The 21,928-nt window shown below is 36.0% G+C and overlaps 1 protein-coding gene across 4 annotated transcripts in view; it reads left to right on the forward strand.

Annotated features, from left to right (window-relative positions):
• Positions 1 to 21,928, forward strand: part of LOC114271052 (glycoside hydrolase family 2 protein) — a 99,286-nt gene that overhangs the window by 41,865 nt on the left and 35,493 nt on the right. For all 4 annotated transcript variants that reach the window (XM_082915538.1, XM_082915536.1, XM_082915539.1 and 1 more), the window contains 6 exons: positions 3,521 to 3,586; positions 11,191 to 11,430; positions 13,434 to 13,640; positions 14,154 to 14,457; positions 15,743 to 15,902; positions 16,018 to 16,126. In XM_082915538.1, the coding sequence (XP_082771664.1) occupies positions 3,521 to 3,586; positions 11,191 to 11,430; positions 13,434 to 13,640; positions 14,154 to 14,457; positions 15,743 to 15,902; positions 16,018 to 16,126 (1,086 nt within the window). The remainder of the gene's footprint in view (positions 1 to 3,520; positions 3,587 to 11,190; positions 11,431 to 13,433; positions 13,641 to 14,153; positions 14,458 to 15,742; positions 15,903 to 16,017; positions 16,127 to 21,928) is intronic.

Here is a 21,928-nt window from a genome sequence, read left to right on the forward strand (position 1 = left end):
AATTTATTCACAAATTTTTAGAATATGATTGAAAACCAATTTCAAACCAAAATTGGTATTTTACATTCTGATAATGGAACAGAATATTTCAATGAGCAGTTGGGTGAGTTTTTTAAAAAAAAGGGGATTTTTCATCAATCTACATGTCGGGATACCCCTCAACAAAATGGCATTGCAGAACGAAAAAATAAACATCTACTTGAAGTAGCACGTGCTATAATGTTTTACATGCATGTTCCTAAATATTTATGGGGTGAAGCAATTTTAACAGCCTCTTATTTGATAAACAGGATGCCTACAAAGGTGTTAACATACAAAACACCTTTTGATTGTCTCAAAACTTTTTTTCCTGACACGAGGTTGTTTTCTGATTTACCTGCCAAAGTTTTTGGATGTATTGCCTATGTTCATGTTCCCAGTCAATTTCGTTCAAAACTTGACCCCCGTGCTATAAAATGTGTTTTTTTGGGTTATTCCTCAAACAAAAAGGGGTATAAGTGTTTCGATCCTCAAACCAAGAAATTTCATGTGAGTATGGATGTGTCATTTGTGGAAACAAAATCCTATTTCCCCAACACTTCTCTTCAGGGGGAGACAAGTGGAGTAGAAGACCGTTTTTGGGATATTTCTATCCCGCTCCCCAATGTCATTTATCCTACACAAAAACCACATCTGTCTGATAATGATCACTTAGGAGAACCAAGTTCTATGGTGCCTAGTCAAGAAGATTCTTGTTTAGGGGGAGAAGTACTACAACATGATCTAAATACTGAGCTTCAGGTTTATACTAGGAAGCGATTTCATCTGAGGAATAATGACCCGAATGTTCATCCTAATGACCCGAATGTCCACCCGAGTTCTGGCATCGAAATTTTAGGTAATCCTATTCCTTCTATTTCCGACCTTGATGTTCCTATAGCAATTAGGAAAGGTGTCCGAAATTGCATTAAACATCCTATTGCAAATTGCCTTTCCTATCAAAGACTGTCTAAAAACCATAGAGCTTTCACATCTAGGATTTCACACTTGTTTGTTCCAAGGAATATACAGGAAGCATTGGATGATCCGAATTGGAAATTAGCAGTCATGGAGGAGATGAATGCTTTAAGGAGAAGTGGTACTTGGGAGATAGTTGATCTACCCAAAGACAAGAAAACAGTTGGGTGTAAATGGGTGTTTACGATAAAATGTAACGCAGATGGAAGCGTTGAGAGATACAAGGCGAGACTGGTGGCTAAAGGCTTCACTCAAACTTATGGGATCGACTATCAGGAGACGTTTGCTCCTGTTGCTAAAATAAATTCCATCAGAGTACTGTTATCTCTTACAGTAAATTCAGATTGGCCTCTACATCAACTTGACATTAAAAATGCATTTCTCAATGGTGATCTTGAAGAGGAGGTGTTCATGAGCCTACCACCGGGATTTGAGCAGAGACTTGGAAGCGACAAAGTATGCAGATTGAACAAGTCATTATACGGACTCAAACAATCACCAAGAGCGTGGTTTGAACGCTTTGGGAAGGCAGTTATCAGTTGTGGCTTCTCGCAGAGTCAAGCAGATCACACAATATTTTATAAACATTCAAAAAACAGTAAAATTGCAATTTTGATTGTTTATGTTGATGACATCATTTTAACTGGTAATGATGAAGCAGAGTTAGCAGGCCTCAAAAAGAAACTCGCAAAAGAATTTCACATTAAGGATCTGGGAGCCCTCAAGTATTTCCTCGGAATGGAATTTGCAAGATCCAAGGAAGGTATATTCGTTAATCAGAGAAAATATGTTCTTGATCTCCTTGGAGAAACAGGTATGCTTGGTTGTAAGATGGTGGAGACTCCGATCGAGCCTAACTTGAAGTTACAAGCTGCTAAGGCTGAAGAAGTCAAAGAGAGGGAACAATATCAGCGACTTGTAGGGAAATTGATTTACTTGTCTCATACGCGGCCTGATATTGCCTTTGCAGTCAGCATGGTAAGTCAGTTCATGCGCTCACCAGGGGCAGAGCACTTTGAGGCCGTTTATAACATCTTAAGATATTTGAAAGGAACTCCAGGGAGATGCTTACTGTTCAAGAAACATGGACATCTTCAAGTTGAAGTATACACAGATGCAGACTGGGCAGGAAGTGTTACAGACAGGAGATCAACATCCGGATACTGCTCCTTTGTAGGTGGGAACCTAGTTACATGGCGGAGTAAAAAACAGAATGTGGTAGCTAGAAGTAGTGCAGAAGCAGAGTTCAGAGCTGTTGCCCATGGAATCTGTGAAGTAATGTGGATTAAAAGAATTCTTGAAGAATTAAAGCTTTCTCACCCGACACCTATGAAGGTCTATTGTGACAACAATGCAGCTATATCTATAGCTCATAATCCAGTTCTACATGATCGCACAAAACATATAGAAGTGGATAAATATTTCATCAAGGAGAAAATCAATGCTGGCATAATCTGTATGACCTACCTTCCAACAGGTGAACAATTAGCTGATGTGCTAACGAAGGGACTACACAAGAAGCAATTTGATAAGCTGACTAGCAAGCTGGCTATGGAAGATATCTTCAAACCAGCTTGAGGGGGAGTGCTGGAAATTTGTGTTAATAAGATAGTGGCATATGATAGTGGTGTTGGTGGCATATAGTGGCATGTATAGAATATGATAGTGGTGTTGGTGGAAGATAGTGGCATGTATATAATATGATAGTGGTGTTGGTGGCATATAGTGGCATGTATATAATATGATAGTGGTGTTGGTGGAAGATAGTGGCATGTATATAATATGATAGTGGTAGATAGTGGTAATATATAATAGGTAAGTGGCATATAATGGGTTATAATGATGTTTGTAATATCTCCTATATAAGGAGTGTCATTTGGTCTTGTAAGATAAGAAGTTTTGAATATAACAGAAATATATTCCTTCTTCCTCATATTTTCGGAGTTCTTCTTCCTCATATTTTCTAAGTTGTGATTACACTTGTAATTGGTTACTGTGTTTCTGAATAAACCATCAGATCCATTGACTAACCTAGTTATTTTGTATGGCAATAATAATTGCATTGTGCTCTAAGCAAGCAACTATTATTTGGAAAATCCAAGAATTTATTTGTTTATTATTTTTTTTTTCGATACATTGGAAGCGTAGTGACCTCATACTGAGGTACATGGGCTCTGGCCACTAGGCTAACCCTAGTGGTAGCAATACGTGAATTTCTAAGATTACGATTCCTACCTAGATGAGACTTTAAATAAAGGATTTCTAACTATATGAGCATAACTTAAAATATAATTACACTTCTGCCTGTTCTATTTGCTTTTGAATGAACTGTGAGATCCATTAAACGAACAATTTACTCTTATAATGATGATTATTACTTTATGCACTTAGCGAGTAAATATTATCTGTTTCGTTGACCTGATAGATTTTCCATATATACATATATTTGTCTGTCTGAGCTGACTAAGTGCCAACCTATATGAGGATTGTATAAGAATACATGGACACACTGTTTTGTTTGCAGATATTCATTGTGGATTACTTCTTTAGATCATACTTAGATCCAAACTTCTCCTATGCAGATTTACAGGTAACCCTTAACTTCATTGATAAAATGCTCTTGTCATTCTTTTCATGAAAGAGTATATAAGTTTATTCTTTGTTACCATCGATGTTTGATATTTCTTGCTAATTCAAAGTTAATTGGTTATGTTTGAGCAAATCTAACATTACTAATCACACTTGTTTTTATTTATAAATCTGTAGTGTATGCTCTAGTTAGAAATGAGTGGTGAATTGGCCTTAAGGTTTAGTAGTTGCCATCCCATGTTTGCAAAAGATTCTTCAGTACACGTTTGGTCAGCACATTATCTTCCATGGTTGAACTTTCTATAGAATGGCCAATACCATGTGGCCTTGCCTTGTATCCTTTTTTGTCAAGGGTGTGGAACCTTGCCAAGGAAGTAGTTTGGTACCATTTTAAAATGTAGACTAATATTATGTTGACTGAGCAATTTGATCTCATTGCCAATTGAATTTTTGTTGTCATCTTCTTGTTCTATTGAAGTTTTTGTACATTACACCACGGAAAATTACGCTTCAACATGCTCAATGAATTTTGTGGCAAATATAGTAATGCTTGAAGAGACATCTCAAACCTATGGGGTGGTTTGGGAAAATGGTTGAAAGTTGCTTTTTGACTTTTTTTAACTTTTTTGTGAGAGAGGGAAGTGGGTTAAAAGCTGGGAAGTGGCTTTTAACCCACTTCCCAAAATAGCCCTATGTCTCTGGTTTCTAGTTGTAAACATTTGATTGGCTGTGCTAGCTTCTGCATTGATCACTTATTATTACTTTCCATTTCATTACCCATGGACTTTCCTCCACTTTCAATTTTTATAGTCCTGGGATTGAAGAGGTGGCTCACATTTACAATATAATACTAGTGGGACACGAGGGGGCTTAGCAGTTTGCTCCCACTTTTCTAGTACTTACAGGAATCAAGAGGCAACACTCAAATTCTAGAGATGACTCAAGCTATGCCCTTGGTGCAATGCAATACTTAGGTCCACATAGTGCTTTGTTCCTGAACTTTACTTTTTCTTATACCATGTTCATGTCCATATCTTATGTCCCCATGTTTATGTAATTTAAGATATTACAAAGCTTAGGTGATGATTATGATATCATCACCTTTTATATTAATCAATCAATTGTTACAAAAGGAAGTCCTAAGGTACTGATTAAGGAATCACCTGTTATATTGATTGATTGATTGATTGATTGATTGACTGACTGACTGACTAAGGAATCACAATTAATCAATCAATCAATCACAATCTAATCTAAATAAGGAAATAAGGAAATATTCTAACACTCTCTCAAGCTTGTGCGCACATAGTTGTCAAATCGGGATTTGTATCGTGAATCGAAATGGTCTCATATCGAATCGTGAATCGAATTGAATCGTTCATTGTAAAGATTTGGTCACTTTTTCTAAATTACTTAAAAACATATATCTATACGTTTAGATGTTAAATATATCTTATGAATATGAAATATTTAGACTTAAATTAATGAAAATGTTATTTTGAATGATAATCTCGTAGTTTAATAGGTAAGAAGTTAACAAAGGTTCATATGTAAAGTCACCATCTTATCTTTTTTTTTTTTTTTTTTTTTTTTTTAATAGATATTTCTTATTAACCATTCTTAATAAAAATAATAACCAAATAGACAAACTATCAATTTTTAAAGTAATAATAATTAACAACTATATTGATATTTGGACAATAAGCATATCTACTTTTTTAAGTAACAGTGAGCAAATAAAAAGAAAGAATTATTTCGAATAGTTTATTTTAAAACCTAAAATATTTTAAAAGGTATAACTGACCTCACACGTGTAATATTCAATTTAATAAAATAGCAATAGATAATTCATAGTGTAACTTTAATCTTAAATATCTTTAGAAGATATATCATGATTTTTTAAATGGAAAAAAAATGAGAAGAAAGGTTAAAAATATGTTGGGTCTGATTGAATTTGGTTGGATCTTATTAAAAACTCCATGATCACTAAATTAACAACAAATCATGTATATATGTTGGTTATTTTGGTATTAAACGCTATTAGAAGTTGGATTATGTCATTTTCACTAAAAAGATAGAGAAAAAAATAGTCAAAAATATGTCAGACACAATAATTTTAAAAATTTCATGAATTATAAAAATTGAATCGAATCGTGAATCGATTGTGAATCGTGCGAGTCACTAGAGATTCACTTCCAAAATAGATTCATCCATAGATTCGTATCGATTTTGCAAAAATTATAAATCGAATCGTGAATCGAATCGCAAATCATAAGATTCTGATAATAGAGGGTGCGAAGATATCTCGCATGCGCAGCTTGCCTAGAATGTCATGTAATGGTTTAATCCCAACTCCTTTGGTAAGGATGTCTACAAGTTGTTTGGCTGACTTCATAAAAGGAGTACATATCATGCCGCTGGTGAGTTTCTCCTTGATGAAGTGGTGATCAATCTTAACATGCTTTGTCCTGTCATATTGAATAGGATTGTGAGTTATGTTGATGGCTGTCTTATTATCACAATATAGCCGCATAGAGTCTGTTTGGCCCATTCCCAGATCAGGCAACAACAATCTGATCTACAAAAGTTCATACACCATATCTCTAAACTCAGCTTCTGCACTCGATCTAGCCACCATATTCTGTTTTTTACTCCTCCAAGTAATAAGATTGCCGCCACAAAGGTGTAATATCCTGATGTAGATCTCCTATCAGTTATTGACCTGGCCCAATCAGCATCTGTATAGGCTTCCACTCTGAGGTGATCATGTTTGGAAAAGACCATTTCCAAGAGAAGATTTCAAGTACCTCAGAATTCTCATAACAACCTCTAAGTGAATTTGATGAGGAGTATGCATAAATTGGCTAACCATACTAACAACAATAGCAATATCAGGACGAAAGTGAAACAAGTAAATGAGCTTATCCACTAGTCGCTGATAACTACCCCTATCAACAACTACTCCTTCATCGTCACCAAGTTTGTGATTAGGTTCCAGGAGGGTATCACAGGCCTTACGTCCAAGTATCCCTATTTCCTTCAAAAGGTCAAGAACATATTTCCTTTGTGAGATGAAAATCTCATCCTTGGAGCGAGCAACTTCGATTCTCAGAAAATACTTCAAGTTCCCCAAGTCTTTGATTTCAAACTCGCTAGCTAAATATTTCTTAAACAGGGGTATTTTCTCACTATCATCGCCTGTAAGCACTATGTCATCCACATAAATGATGGGGGCTGTAGTCTTACCACGTGAGTAATGTTTTACAAACAAAGTGTGATCTGCCTGACCTTGTTTGAAACCAAATTTAAGCATAGCCTGAGTGAATCTCTCTTTACCAAGCCCTTGGAGACTGTTTGAGACTATATAACGACTTCCGAAGCCTGCATACTTTACCTTCTGTCTGATGATCCTCAAAACCAGGAAAAATGTCCATATATACCTCTTTTTCTAGATCACCATGTTAGAAAGCATTCTTTACATCAAACTGATGAAGTGGCCAATGTAAATTAGCTGCTAGAGAGAAGTATTCTGACCGAATTCATCTTTGCTATTGGTGCAAAAGTCTCCTGATAATCTACTCCATAGCTCTGTGTGAAACCTTTTGCCACAAGTCGAGCCTTGTAACACTCAATGGAACCATCTGCTTTGTGCTTCACAGTATACACCCATTTGCATCCCACCGGTTGTTTGCCCTTAGGTAACTTAGTTAATTCCCAAGCAAGTTTCCATTCAGAGGTAGTGAGAGCATCCTGAAAATGGTTAGGAATACTAATAGAGGAAATATTTGACATAAAGGCTCTATACGAGGAAGACAAATGAGAGTAGGACACAAAGTTTGAGATAGGATGTTGAGTACAAAATCTCATACCCTTTCTCTTGACAATAGAAATATTAAGATCAATAGTGTTAGGAATAGCAATATTAGTAGACTCAAGAGAAACAAGAGATTCAAAGTTACCTGGACTCTTATCAGAAGCAGGAGATGGCAGTGGGTGAGTAGAAGTGGTCACTTGTATCCAAGTAACTTTCTGTTTGTCTGTCCCCCGACATAAACTTGTCCTTCCCTGTCCTTGGTGGCATTGGATTCTATAGGCCTGGTAATAGGTGGTGCAGGAACAACTAGTTCCACCATAGGAGCAACAGGGACAACAAGAATCTTTTAACACCAGGGCTCTCCCTGAAGGGATGACTGTGACACCAGAGAAGACAAGAAGTAGGACTGGGACGCGAAGAAGGTGACATCCATGGACACAAACCACTTACGAGAAGGAGGGTGATAACACTTATACCCTTTTTGAGTAAGCGAGTATCCGGGAAAAATGCATTGGAGAGAGCGAGGGTCTAACTTACCACGAGTAGGAGAATTATTGTGGACAAAACAGACATAACCAAATATTTTAAGGGGAATGGAAAAAAAGACTCTGAACCGAGGACTTGAAGTGGAGTTTTTTTTGCAAAACCTGGTTAGGAAGGCGATTAATGAGATAGGCTACGGGGAGAACAGCCTCACCCCAGTAGGACTGAGGCACACTCATAGAAAAACACATACATCGAGCCATATCAATAAGATGACGATATTTGCGCTATGCAGCCCCATTTTGTTGAGGGGTATAATGCCATGAGTGGAAAATTGCTCTATAACCCGAATCGATGTATTCACCCCCATTATCAGAATGTAAGATTTTGGCAATTGTCCCAAACTGAGTACAAATTATTTTATGAAATTTTGAAACACAGAGAAAACTTTATTTTTTTATTTCATGAGATACACCCAAGTAGTACGAGAAAAATCATCGATAAAGGTAACAAGCCATCTATGGCCTTTTAAAGACACAACACGAGATGGATCTCACATATCAGAATGTATTAAAGAAAATGAGCAAAACTTTTAGTAAGACTTGGAGCAAAAGAAGCTTAGTGTTGTTTGTCAAGTTGAAAAGACTCACAAAGAAACTCAGACACATTATTATTTGAAATACATGCCTAAGGAAATAAAAAGAAGGATGCCCAATACGCCGATGCCACAATCATAAATCCTCCTTAGTGGTTGAGAACTGGATGGAATGATGAGCAAGATTGTTCGGTTGATCCAAGAGATAGAGACCATTTTCTGCATTATCACTGCCATCGTCCTCTTCGTGACAAGGTCTTGAAAAAGACAATGATTAGGAAACAAATGTCACACTACAGTTTAAATCCTCGGTAATACGACTCAAGGATAGAAGATTAATAGAAAAATTGGAAACGTGGAGCACTGAAGATAGAGGTAAGGTAAGGGTGACATGAATTAAACCTTTCCCAGAGATAGAAGAAATAGTACTATCTACAATCCTAACTTTGTCTTGACCTGAAGAGGGCTTACATGCTGAGAAAATGTCAGAAGCCCTAGACATATGATTTGACGCACCAGAATCAATAATCCATGGCAAAGACTTATGGGAAAGAAAAGCATTAGGAGAAGAGGCTAAGTTATTTGAGCGGACAAACGACGAGGAAGATGCACTAGGAGCAGTAAAAAACCGGTGGGCTAGAAAATGATTCTCAAGCTCAGGAGAAGTCATGCTAGATAAACTATCAGAAGTTGGACCAACTGAAACGGAAGTAGAATCAAGGGTGTCAACATTACTAGATTGATGGGCACGTGAATTAGAGCCACGTCCTCTAGACTGGCCTGATCGACTGCCTCTAGTAGGAGATCGATCACCTCGACTCTTTGATGGAGCCCTATGAAGCTTCTAACATGTCTCACGAGTATGCTGTAGTTTGCGATAGTAATCACAGAACACAGTATCCTTCCCTAAAGGATGGAAAAGAGGTAGTGACAAAACAATGCCATCTTGAGGAGTAGAAAGTAATGCTGAACGGTCTCCAGTAGCTGGTGGTAACATAGCAAAATGATGGCTCTCCTCATTCTGTACATATGCAAAGCCTTTTGAAGAGATAGAAGGACATCCATGCCAAGGACACGACTCCAAATCGGATCAAACTCTACATTAAGGTATTCCAGAAACTTGAAGACCCTCTCTTGTGCAAGAAACTTCTGTTAACCAACTGAGTTAACTGTACAGACAGGCTTATAATCCAGGAGATGATCTAGGCATTTTCAACCATTAGTCAGAAAGGTGTAATACTGGAGAATTGTCTGCTCCCCTTGTGCTGAGCGCTCAATAGACCGGCGCCACTCAATACACCGGCACAGCTCAGAAGACTGTGAAAAATTTTCTTTTCGAGAATATGTAGCAGTAACTGCCTCCCAAATATCTTGGGCAGTATCCATGGATAAGTAACATTCACCAATCTCAGGAACAATGGAATGAATGAGCCACCCCGTGATTAAAGAGTTGGTAATCTCTCATTTGTCATAGCCAGGGTCCTTGATACCTGTTGCTTGAACTCTCCCATTAACGTATCTCATCTTCTCTCTTTTCTTCAGAGAAAGTGTCTGACACTGAGACCATGAAAGGTAATTCTGACCATTAAACAGAATGGTAGTGATTTTGAGGCTGGGGTTTAGGTTCTTAGATGTAGTAGTCGTAATTGGACTGGAGATCTCCCCTTTAGATGGGTGAGAAGTAGTGGTGGATTCACTAGTTAGGTCAGTCATAAAAACTCTACAATTTTAACCCAAAAAACATTGCACGAATCATAAGAATGGAAAGAGGAATGGAATGGGCTGGAACAAGCAAAATTACATACAGACCACTGTGGGAGCATATCAATCAAATTAATGAGTCATCTATGGACCCAAAAAATAAATCAAATACGGAAAAACGAACCTCCATTCAAAACAAGTGTTGAACTGTATTCAAGAAAGTAGAGAGAAAGAAACTTGGGGCAACAGAAGATGGGCAACTCTCAAACATTCATCAATAGGAGGAGAAATATATAAAGAGAGGCTAGGACAGCCCTTACAAGGGTTGACTAGGCCAGAGGGGCCTTCGGCTGAAGCCGAAACAGCTCTGTGGGACTTTGGTTGGTTTTGACAGAGACTCAGGGACCAGTAATGGAGGATGGGTGGTGATAGGTGATGGTTGGTTGGTAGTAGCAGCTGTGTGGGTGATGGTTTTTAGGGTTTTGGCTCTGATACCATGTAATTTAAGAGAATACAAAGCTTGGGTGATGATTATGATATAACCTTTTATATTAATCAATCAACTGTTACAAAAGGAAGCCTTAAGACACTGATTAAGGAATCATCTTTTATATTGATTGATTGATTGACTGATTAAGGAATCACAATCAATCAATCAATCACAATCTAATCTAAATGAGGAAACAAGGAAGTATTTTAACATTTTATGACTCATACTTATATACATATGCCCAAATCATAAACTCAAGATGTATGTTCATGGCATGTAAATGTCCATGGAATGTACAAGACAGCCAATCATTTTGCGCATATTGTCATAACTTGCATAACATAATATACCTAAAGCATGCATTCAATACAGGAGTAAATAACACATTGAACCAAGTCCAAGTCATAATTTGAAGTATTTAAGTTAAATACTTTGATATGGCTACATTGTCCTCACTTTTAACATAGGCATATTAGGCAAAAAAAACAAATGCAATTTACTTTTCAATGCTTCACAATCCAGGTTGAAGTGAAAATTGATTACTCATGGGAAACATCAAAGGACAGCATCCTTGCCAACTTCACTATTGAAGCTGCAGTATATGACAATGGGAATTGGTACAGCACTGATGGACATGTTGATCTGCTTTCGTCTCATGTAGCTCATTTGGAGCTTTGTCCATCCACTGGTGCAGGTCTAGGATTTCAAGGGTATTTACTTGTAGGGAAGCTGCAAATGCCCAAGCTTTGGTCTGCTGAGAAAGTGAGGAATCTCATCTCATTCTAGATCCATTTTTCAATTACTACTGAGCATGACTCTTAATAGATAGTTCAACATTACATATGTGACGTAGTGTAATGTTTTAAATTATTTGTCTGCATTATTCGAATGTAAATTGTAATTGCTGTACTTTTCAGTTTGCAAATTCTTCTCTTTCTTCCATCTGCAATTGCTTCATCCAATAAGCAGTGTGAATGATATATGTGCTTTTGTATTAGTAATTTCTTTCTTATTTAGACAAAAGGGAACGCAACGTAACAAATGTTTAGTAATATGAGAAGAGTCTCGAAGATGACAAATCCCATAAGGTGGAACTTTTCTGACTGAATATAAGTAGAGATGATCTAGTTTTTCTCTGTTTAAGATAATTTAACTTTGACAACTTTTGGTTTTTGAGATTTACCTAGTTATCTATCTTAAGATGTGAAAACCAGGCTATGATTTAAGACTAAAGTAATGTATCATCATAGTTTAGGTGCATAAGAAACATGATCATTCATTTTCTATGAGTTTAGTAAAAATTCTAATTAGAATTAAAATGTGCAATTAACAATGAGCCTTCATCAATAAGACTCCAATAGTTTCTTTTGCAGAGAGGCTTTTTTACCCTTATTATTGTAAATTGTGTTTTGAGAATGAAATGGATTTGAGTGTGAAAAAGGAGCCCCTCTCAATAGAAAAGAAAGAAAAAAAGGTAACTCTATCTGGTTTTCAGTTTTGAAAAACAGTTTTTCAGGTTTCAATTCATATATATATATATATATATTTTTAGTTAACATTTTTAATATTGTAATCAGTTCTATTTATGTTTTAGTTTTTAGATCAACTTTATTTAGTTACACTTAGAAAGTACAAAATTTGTGACAATCTTTCAAAATTCACTAAAAACAATAAAATACAAAAAAATACAAAAATACAAAAATTCAAATATTTTCGTCGTTTTTGTATTTATTGAATTTTTTTTAAATTTTTTTCCATTTTTATTTTTTTTAAGTATATCTAGATTAAGTGGATCTAAAAAGTAAAATAAAAAATTGAATAAAATATTAAAAAGTTCACTAAAAATAAAGAGAATTCGTATTGAAAACTCAAAAAACTATTTTTGAAAAATCAAAACCAAATGCTTCTTGTTTTTTTTTCACTCCAAATATATCTAATTTCCAACCCTCCCTAGCACCGTTACCTTGGGTGACTTTTGAACTTTTGATGGTTCATTGAAGTTGTTTGCTCTGATATTCAATTGATTAGGGTCTCTTGTCACAACATCTTATGCTTTTTGTCAGTTTGTAGTTTTCTAGTTGGATATTCTCCAACCATTGTAGTATTTTTTACTTTTCAAGTGTATCTACATTATGTGGATCCAAAAAGTTTTTTATTATTATTATTTTTTTTAATTTTAATTATTTATATTTAAAAAAAAAATGAATAAAACTTTAAAAATGTTCACAAAAATAAGAGAATATGAATTGAAAACTCAAAAAACTGTTTTTTGAAAAAAAAAAGCCAAATGCTTCTTAAATTTTTTATCACTACAAATATATCTAATTTCCATTGCTCCCTAACACCATTGCCTTGATTAACTTTTAATGGTTCATTGAAGTTGTATGCTCTGATGTGAAATTGATTCGAGTCTCTTCTCAAAGCATCTTATGCTTTTTGCAGTTTGTAGTTTTCTAGTTGGATATTCAGCAACCATGATAGTAAGTGGGAAACCTAAGTTTTCAAAAGGTTGAAACTTTGCCATGCACATTCAAGAAATCCCAAAGGCTGTGGGTTGAGAATGATTTTCATATTTTCAATATAATGTGTTTTTTCAACTAGAGATGCTTTTATCTGCTTTTCTTTTGCTTACATTTCATCAGCTTCATCTTTTATAGTATCAGCTTCATCTTTTATAGTTCCTCCAAAAATTTCTGACCTTCTGTTGGTGTTCACGTATTCATTGTCTTCTGATCTCTTACTTTTATGTTTGCGTTAAATGGCAGCCAAACCTATACACTCTTGTAATCATCCTCAAAGATGCATCAGGGCATGTAGTTGATTGTGAATCATGCCAAGTAGGAATTCGACAAATATCGAAGGCTCCAAAACAGCTTCTTGTAAATGGGCATCCAGTAATAATAAGAGGGGTAAACAGACATGAACACCATCCACGTCTTGGGAAGACAAACTTGGAGCCCTGCATGGTTAAGGTAACACTTAATTTTGTTCTTCTTAGCTACAATCGGTCTCTAAGGCTCCGTTTGATTATAAAGAAAATTTGACAGAAAGTGGAAGTGAGAGAAAAATAAAAAAGAAAATATATTTTCTTGCAAGCATTTGATGAAGATGAGAATTCTGCAAGGGAAAGATAGAAAATTTTGAAATTTTAGTTATAAGTAACTCCTACAGACACATTCACATTTTCTTGTGTTTTCTTGTGTAATTTGCAAGAAATTAGAAAGTTAGTTACATTCTAATAAGGGTTGTACAAGAAAATTAACTAACTTGTACTTTCCATCACCTTCATGCTAAACAAACTCTTAAAAATCTATATATATGTATATATATATTTTTTTCTTTCCTTCACTTTCTATCACTTTCATCCTAAACAAACGGAGCCTAAATGCTACCTGATTTATGTAGCCGGCTAAAATGGTGCTATTTGACATGTGATATCTTCACGATCGTTTATTATTATTAAACAAATTTCCTTTTGTTTGTAGGATTTGGTTCTAATGAAGCAAAACAATATTAATGCTGTCAGAAACAGCCATTATCCCCAACATCCACGATGGTATGAGTTGTGCGATTTGTTTGGCATGTACATGATAGATGAAGCCAATATCGAGACACATGGTTTTGATCTTTCTGGACATGTAAAGCATCCAACACAGGAACCAATTTGGGCTTGTTCTATGTTGGATCGTGTAATAGGGATGGTGGAGAGGGACAAAAATCATGCGTGCATAATTTCTTGGTCGTTAGGAAATGAAGCAAGCTATGGACCTAATCATGCTGCTCTTGCTGGTATCATATTTTATGTAACTTTAATTTTGTTTTGGTCAAGTTTGGAAGCAACTTCATGAAGTAATAACCACTAAATTGTTAATATTAATTTTATTTGCTGATTTGTGTATTATTTCAAGCAATATTACTTGGTCAGGCAGTATGGCCTTGTGTTATATATTTTTGGTGAAGTATTTTATCAAAATTACATGACCGAACACTTCAATTTCACCTTTATGTATCTTGTGCAGAAATGATATTCAACCTTCTAGGTAGCAGACTACTTTATAAATGTGGCTGGCTGGCTGGCTGTTAAAACTATTCATTCATTAAAATTTAATTCATAGTCACAGATGTGGGCTTTCAGAGAGAGCTCTAAAATTGAAGAGAAAATATTACGGAAAATAGTAGCCTAGTAGGTAATAGTTTAGGGGACTTGCATATAGGTCCTAATAGGTGGACTTACCGTCCAATAGGTCCTGTGAGAATTAATAGCGTTTTTCATCAAACATTATTAAAAAACGTCATTAATTGTTGATTTTCAGCAACGGCTTGAAAATTGTCACAAAAAATATTACTAATTATAAGTTTTAGTGACAGTTTAAAAAAATCGTCACAAAAAAAGTTACTAATTTTTAACTTTCAACGACAGTTTGAAAAAATCGCGACAAAAAAGTCACTAATTGTAAGTTTTAGCGATAATTTATAAAAATCGTGACAAAAAAAAGTTACTAATTGTCAATTTTTAACGACATGCAAAAAAATCGTCACAAAAATTTATATTTAGCGACAATTTTATTACGACTTAGTTTCAATATGACTTCATGGGAATCAAGTCCAACTATTAGGACCTATAGGTAGTTATTAGTGCTGAACCTTAGTTAACTGGAGCAGTGTGAGTTAGAGGGAAGGTATTGAACTCATATAAAGAAAATGCTATAAACCCCAAACAAATTACCAAATAAATTACCAAACCTCTCACATGGGTGTGGGACCCACACACATGTGATTTGTGTGGATCCCACACTCATGTGAGAGATTTGGTGATTTGTTTGGGGTCCCTAGCGTAACTCTAAGTATAATTCGTTAGTTTCACAGTTCGATTCAGCCTGTGCACAATGTTGGGGATCTGGCTAAGTGATTCATGTCAAATTACATTTTTTATGCTTGCCAATAAGTCAGGTACAGGTCAATCTTCCCAAATATTTAGACTAAATTGCATAATCTTTGCAATTGCTTGAAATTGCTTTGAAGAACATAGTTTCTTTCTTTTCTGTAGTCACTTATTGGTTTAGAAAAAATTCAGGTTGGGTTAGAGGAAAGGATCCATCAAGGCTGCTACACTATGAAGGTGGTGGATCCAGAACACCGTCAACTGATATTGTATGCCCCATGTATATGCGTGTTTGGGACATAGTGAAGATTGCCATGGATCCAACAGAAACACGACCTTTGATATTGTGCGAGTATGGTCCTCTTTTCATTGTTCTCATTTTTATGACAAAATTACAACTGTGTATTAGTTCCTTTCAATGATGTCATCTGATATATACTCAAGAATACTTGGTGAACACCTGGTAGGTATTCACATGCCATGGGGAACAGCAGTGGGAACATCAAGGAGTACTGGGAAGCAATTGATAGTACATTTGGTCTCCAAGGAGGCTTTATCTGGGATTGGGCTGATCAGGTTGGAAGCTGTTCAAGTCCTTAAATATGTGTTGTGTCAATGACTATACTTCTCTTTATTTGCTACCTATGAAGCACGGACACGGACACGGACACGGACACGCGACACGACACGGACACGCAAAAACGCAAATTTTAAAAAAATAGAAGACACGACACGCTGGGGACACGCTTAATATATATAATTAATTTTATTTATTATATGTCATAAAATTATTAAAAAAAATCAAATAAAGGTGATAAAATATACAAAATGACACTATTAAAATTATAAAAAATAAACATTTAATTTGAGAATTGGTCCCTATAATAAAATTAATAATTGGTCCCTATAATAAAATTAATAAACATACGTTATTATAATTACATCCTCAAATAATAGAAAAGAAAAAATAAAATCAGAATATAAAAAATAAATAAAAGAAAAGAAAAAATAAAATAAAATAAAATCAGAATTAAAGAAAAATAAAAGAAAAGAAAAAATTAAATTAAATTAAGAATAAAAGAAAAAAAAGAAAAGAAAAAAAGAATCAGAAAAAAAGAAAAATAAAATCGAATCAGAATAAAAGAAAAAAAGAAAAAAAATAAAAGAAAAAAATGAAATCAGAAGGGCCGAAGTAGATCGAGGAAAGAGGGCTGAGAGAGAGAGAGAGAGAGAGAGAGCGATCGAAGAAGATCGAAGAAAGTCGTACCTTAACAAAGAAGAAGATCGACTGAAGATGGCAGATCGCAGATCGACGAAGAAGAAGCTCGACTGAAGATCGTAGACCGACGATAGATTAGGGCAAATTTTGACTGAAGCTCGACTGAAAATCGCAGGTCCTCTCTTTCTCACCCTTTCTCTTTTGTTTCTCTTTCATTCGAAATAGATTCAAAGTATGATTAGGGCAAATTTTGATCTGTCTTTGCTTATTTTCAAATCGACCCCAAAAAAATTTGGTAAATTGTGAAAATGCCCCCGCGCGTGTCCCTAACGTGTCCTAAACGTGTCCGAATGTAAAAAAATTTTAAAAAAAATGGGACACTCTCTGCTGAGTGTTGGACACGTGTCCACCGCGTGTCCGACGCGTGTCCGTGTCCGAGTCCGACACGTGTCTGACACTGATACGGAGCCCTCGGAGAGGTGTCCGTGCTTCATAGTTTGCTACTCTGTTCAAATAGTCTACGATTGACAAGAGAGAACAAACTTTCTTGAGTTCATTTGGAACATGGCATAATGATGATCCTTATCCTATTCCAATAATAATTTCATTCTTGTAGCGACATAATAGATTGTGGAATTTACAAATTATACTTGCTGCTTTGTGTTTTGTGGTATGAGTCATTGCCCTCAGGACTATCAGCAACTCAGGAAGGATACTTGGATCCTTGCTGTCATTTTGGACCTTAGAACCATAGATGCTATGATTATTGAAACACTATCGCTTGAGATTTCATAGTTACTGTATTGCCACACGGAGAATAATATACATTATTGTACTGGCACAGAGCAATGTGCATTACAGGTTGATTGAGATTTAATGTCAATGAATTTTAACACGCTGAAACATTCTCATTGATTCCATATCCTAGAAACAGTTTAGATGTTCAGATGTTCTAATATTTCTGAAAACAAATAAATAATAGTAGGACCTTAGAGTTTCTTCGTTCTTTGTTTTAAACTACACATGTAGCTTTGATTTAACTTGAACAATTAAAAGTGTGCTACATGTAGCTTTCTTCTTCCATGGTTGATTAATATTTGTTCTTCCAGTGTAGGTGTTTTAACATGGGAGACTGCTAGTTAAGGAACATGACATAAAGAAACAGTGAAATAGTTATTTTGAAAAGCTATATTTATGATGAAAATCACTCAAGAAACTTAAATCACTCAAGAAACTTGAGTCTAGGAAAATTTGATTACTTTAGTAGTAAGACTAACTATAAATTCTTTCACAGCAGTGAAAGTAAAGGAAGCTATGAAGAAGATGAAAGTGGGAAAGGTTGTAGACCAGATGGAATCCGTATTCAAGTTTGGAAGTGTTTGGCTGATGAAGGGCCAGTTTGGTTGAATAATTTGTTTTCCAAGATCTTAAATTCTGCAAAAATGTCTGGTGAATAGAGGAAAAGTATGTTTGTTCCAATATATAATTAAAAAAAAAAAATGCACTACTTATCATGATATTAAACTTATAATTCATACAATAAAATTTTAAAACAAAGTAATTGAGCAAATACATGAGACAACAATTTTAGAAATGCAAATTGGTTTTATGCGTGGGGAATCTAGTGTGGAAGGTACTATTATACTTAGGCAACTAATTGAAAAATTTATTGAGAAGAATAGACATTTATATAGTTTTTTTTATTAATGTAAAATCATATGATAGGGTTCCTAGAGAAATAATGTGGAGAGTTTTCGAAAACAAATAGTATTAGTTTGATAATTAAAAACATATATGATAGAGCTGGGACTAGTGTCGGACTAGTATGTGTTGAAGTATCAGACTCATCTAATTCTCAGGTCCAGCACACCAGGACACAACTACATTACATATTTCTTAAATAATTTTATTTTTTCAGGGAAAAATGAGGTTTACAAATTAAAATATCGCATTTTATCTTAAAATAGAAGTTTTATGCATAGTTTATATATCAAACTCTACTATTTGTACATACTTTTTGTGTGCCTGTCCAACTAGACATATCAAACACATCCCATACCCTTACCCAATTGTTACGTGTTTCACACTGCTACTTCACAATTTGGAAGAGGCCATGTAACATAGACTCAATGTATGATATGACTACAAATAGAGCTAATTAAAGAAAGTGGATCCATGTAACCGGCGACCTCAAGTAATTGGGACAAAGGTTTGTTGAGCAAGAGTTGAATTTACTTGCGACTGTCATGTTGGTTGTGTAAGATTTTTGAATGATTTCTGTATGTTTAATTGTGTTTGTAATACAAGAGCACATCACTTTATATAACGATCTAACCTAAAACTGAAAAAGGAAAGAAGAATATCTACTCAATCCCTAAAATAAACAAAATATATAGACTACCATATATACATAAAGCCGAATATTCTCACACTCTCGTTCAAACTCAAGGTGTTCTCGTAGAAAACACCGAGAGTTTGCCAAGAAGAAATTGAAACCGAGCGATGGTGTAAGTGTTAGTAAAGAAGTCGGCAAGTTGTAGAGCCAAATAGACGAAAGGAAGCGAAATAGAGTCAGACTGCAGATGCTGTCAGACAAAGTGACAATCAATTTCAATATGCTTCGTCCGCTCATGGAAGACAGTGTTGTGGGCAATCTGAATAGCACTGCGGTTGTCACAGTAGAGAGAGGTTGGAGAAGATCGCGGGACACCCAAATCAGACAAGAGACAACGAAGCCAAATAATCTTAGCAGTAGCATGAGTCATAGCACGATACTCACCTTTGGCAGTAGAGCAAGCAATAACAGATTGTTTCTTGCTTTTCCAAGAAATCAAGGAATTGCCAAGAAACATACAGAAACCAGACGTTGACATGCAATTAGTCACATCATCAGCTCAATCATAATCAACATAGGCCACCAAGTCCAAAGAAGAAGTGGAGGACAATAGTAAACCCTGAAATATAGTACCTTGGAGATAGCGAAGAATCCGAACTAATGCAGCCCAATGTGTGGAGTGAGGAGCAGAAACAAACTGGCTAATCACATGAACAACATAGGCAAGATCAGTATGAGTAACAGTCAGATAGATCAAGCAACTCACAAGCGCTCAATATAATGTAAGATCATTCAGAGGAACACCATCAGTAGTGTTGAGCTTCACATTAAGCTCAACGGGGGTATCAGAAGTCTCAGAAGTCTTAGTGTTAGTAAGACCGACATGATGAATAACCTTATTGGCATACTTGGCTTGAGACAAAAAGTAGCCCTTGGGAGAAGAAGCTATTTCAATACCCAAGAAAATACCGCAATGGGTCTAGATCCTTCATTTCAAAGGTGTAGAAAAGATGTTGCTCTACCTCAGAGATAACAAACGGGTCAGAACTAGTGATGATCATATCATTCACATAGTAATAAGGCAACAAATCCAACAGAGGTGTGGAGAAGAAACAAAGCAGAGTCCTGGGCACAAGTATGAAACTCAAGCTCAGTAACAGCAGTCTCAAAGCAATCATACCAAGCACGAGGAGGTTGTTTCAGACCATATAGAGCACGACGAAGACAACAAACTTGTCCAGAGGAATGGTGAAGGCCAATCAGAGTACCCATGTAAACCTTCTCAGTTAGATGGCCATTAAGAAAAACATTCTTAACATCCATCTAATGAAGAGGCCAATGGCAATGATAAGCAGTAGCGACAGAGATCAAAGTATGGACAGTAATCATTTGGCAATAGGGGCAAAAGTTTCCTCATAATCAATACCATACTCCTGTGAGAAACCTTTGGCAACCAGGCGAGCTTTGTAGCGCTCAAGAGAACCATCAGAATGAGTCTTGACTTTGTAGACCCATTTGTAACCAACCAGATTCTTACATGCAGGCAAAGAAACCAACTCCCTAGTACTAGTTTTCTGTAAAGCAGACAACTTATCCTTCATAACTCGAATCCAATGAGGATCATGACAAGCCTCCTTGTAAGACTGAAGTTTTGAAAAAGAGTGAATAACAAACAAAAATGTACAATATGAAGGAGAAAAACATGTTTTAACAAAATTAAGTTTTATAACCTGTTTACTGATGCGAAAGGGATACTTACAGTTGGCAAGATCAGAGTCGTTAGAAGCAAGAGGATCAGCAACGGGGGTAGAGACAACTGGTGGAGGAAGAGCCTTGCGATAAGAATAGACTAATAACGGAGGAGGAGAAGGAGCAGGCAAGGAAGGAGGATGAGAACAAGGAACAGATTCATGGGGGTCAGTGGAGAGGGACTCATCAGGAGGGGTAATAGGAGGAGAAGAGAAAATAGACTCATATGGGTCAGTGAAGAGGGACTCATCAGGAGGGGTAATAGGAGGAGAAGAGGGAACAAGTTATGAGGAATAGTAGAGATGTACTCATTAGGAGGGACCTCAGAGGGAAATGGATCAATGTGAACCAAATCCTCTTTTGGAACTGGAGCAGTAAGAGGAGAAAGTTGAAAGTAAGGCAAATGTTCGAGAAAAGAAACATGACGAGAGACATAAAGACGACGGAAAATAGGGTCGTAACACCGATAACATTTTTGAGTAAGACTATAATCCAAAAAGATACATAGAACAGACCAGACACTAAGTTTGGTCTGATCTTTACGAGGAAGAAGGACAAAACAAGTAGTCCCAAACACACGGAGGAGGGAGTAATTAGAAATTTGAGAGAAGAAAGTCTCATAAGGAGACCGACCAAAAAGAATAAGAGTAGGCATGGGATTAAGAAGAAAAACAGCTGTAAGAACTGCCTCCTCCTAAAACGGAGTCGTAAATGAGGCAGAGAGAAGAAAGGGCCGAGCTGTTTCAAGGAGATGATGATGTTTATGCTCAACTCGACCATTTTGGGCTGGTGTATCGGTACAGGAAGTTTGGTGAATGGTACCAAAATTGGCCAAATACTCACAGAACTTTGTTTTAAAATATTTCCCACCCAAGTCCGTAGCACTTTAATTTTAGACCCAAAATGAGTAGTGATCATAGACTGAAAGGTACGGTGTATCAGATAAAAATCAGACTTATGAGTCATAAGATAAACCCAAGTGCAACGGGTGCAGTCATCAACAAATGACACATGGTATGCAGAACCCCTTTTGGTGAGAATAGGAGAAGGGTCTCAAACATCAGTATGAACTAAA

The sequence above is a fragment of the Camellia sinensis genome, chromosome 2 (genome assembly GCF_055761805.1).
Source record: "Camellia sinensis isolate YWXY chromosome 2, ASM5576180v1, whole genome shotgun sequence".
Taxonomy (NCBI): Eukaryota; Viridiplantae; Streptophyta; class Magnoliopsida; order Ericales; family Theaceae; genus Camellia; species Camellia sinensis.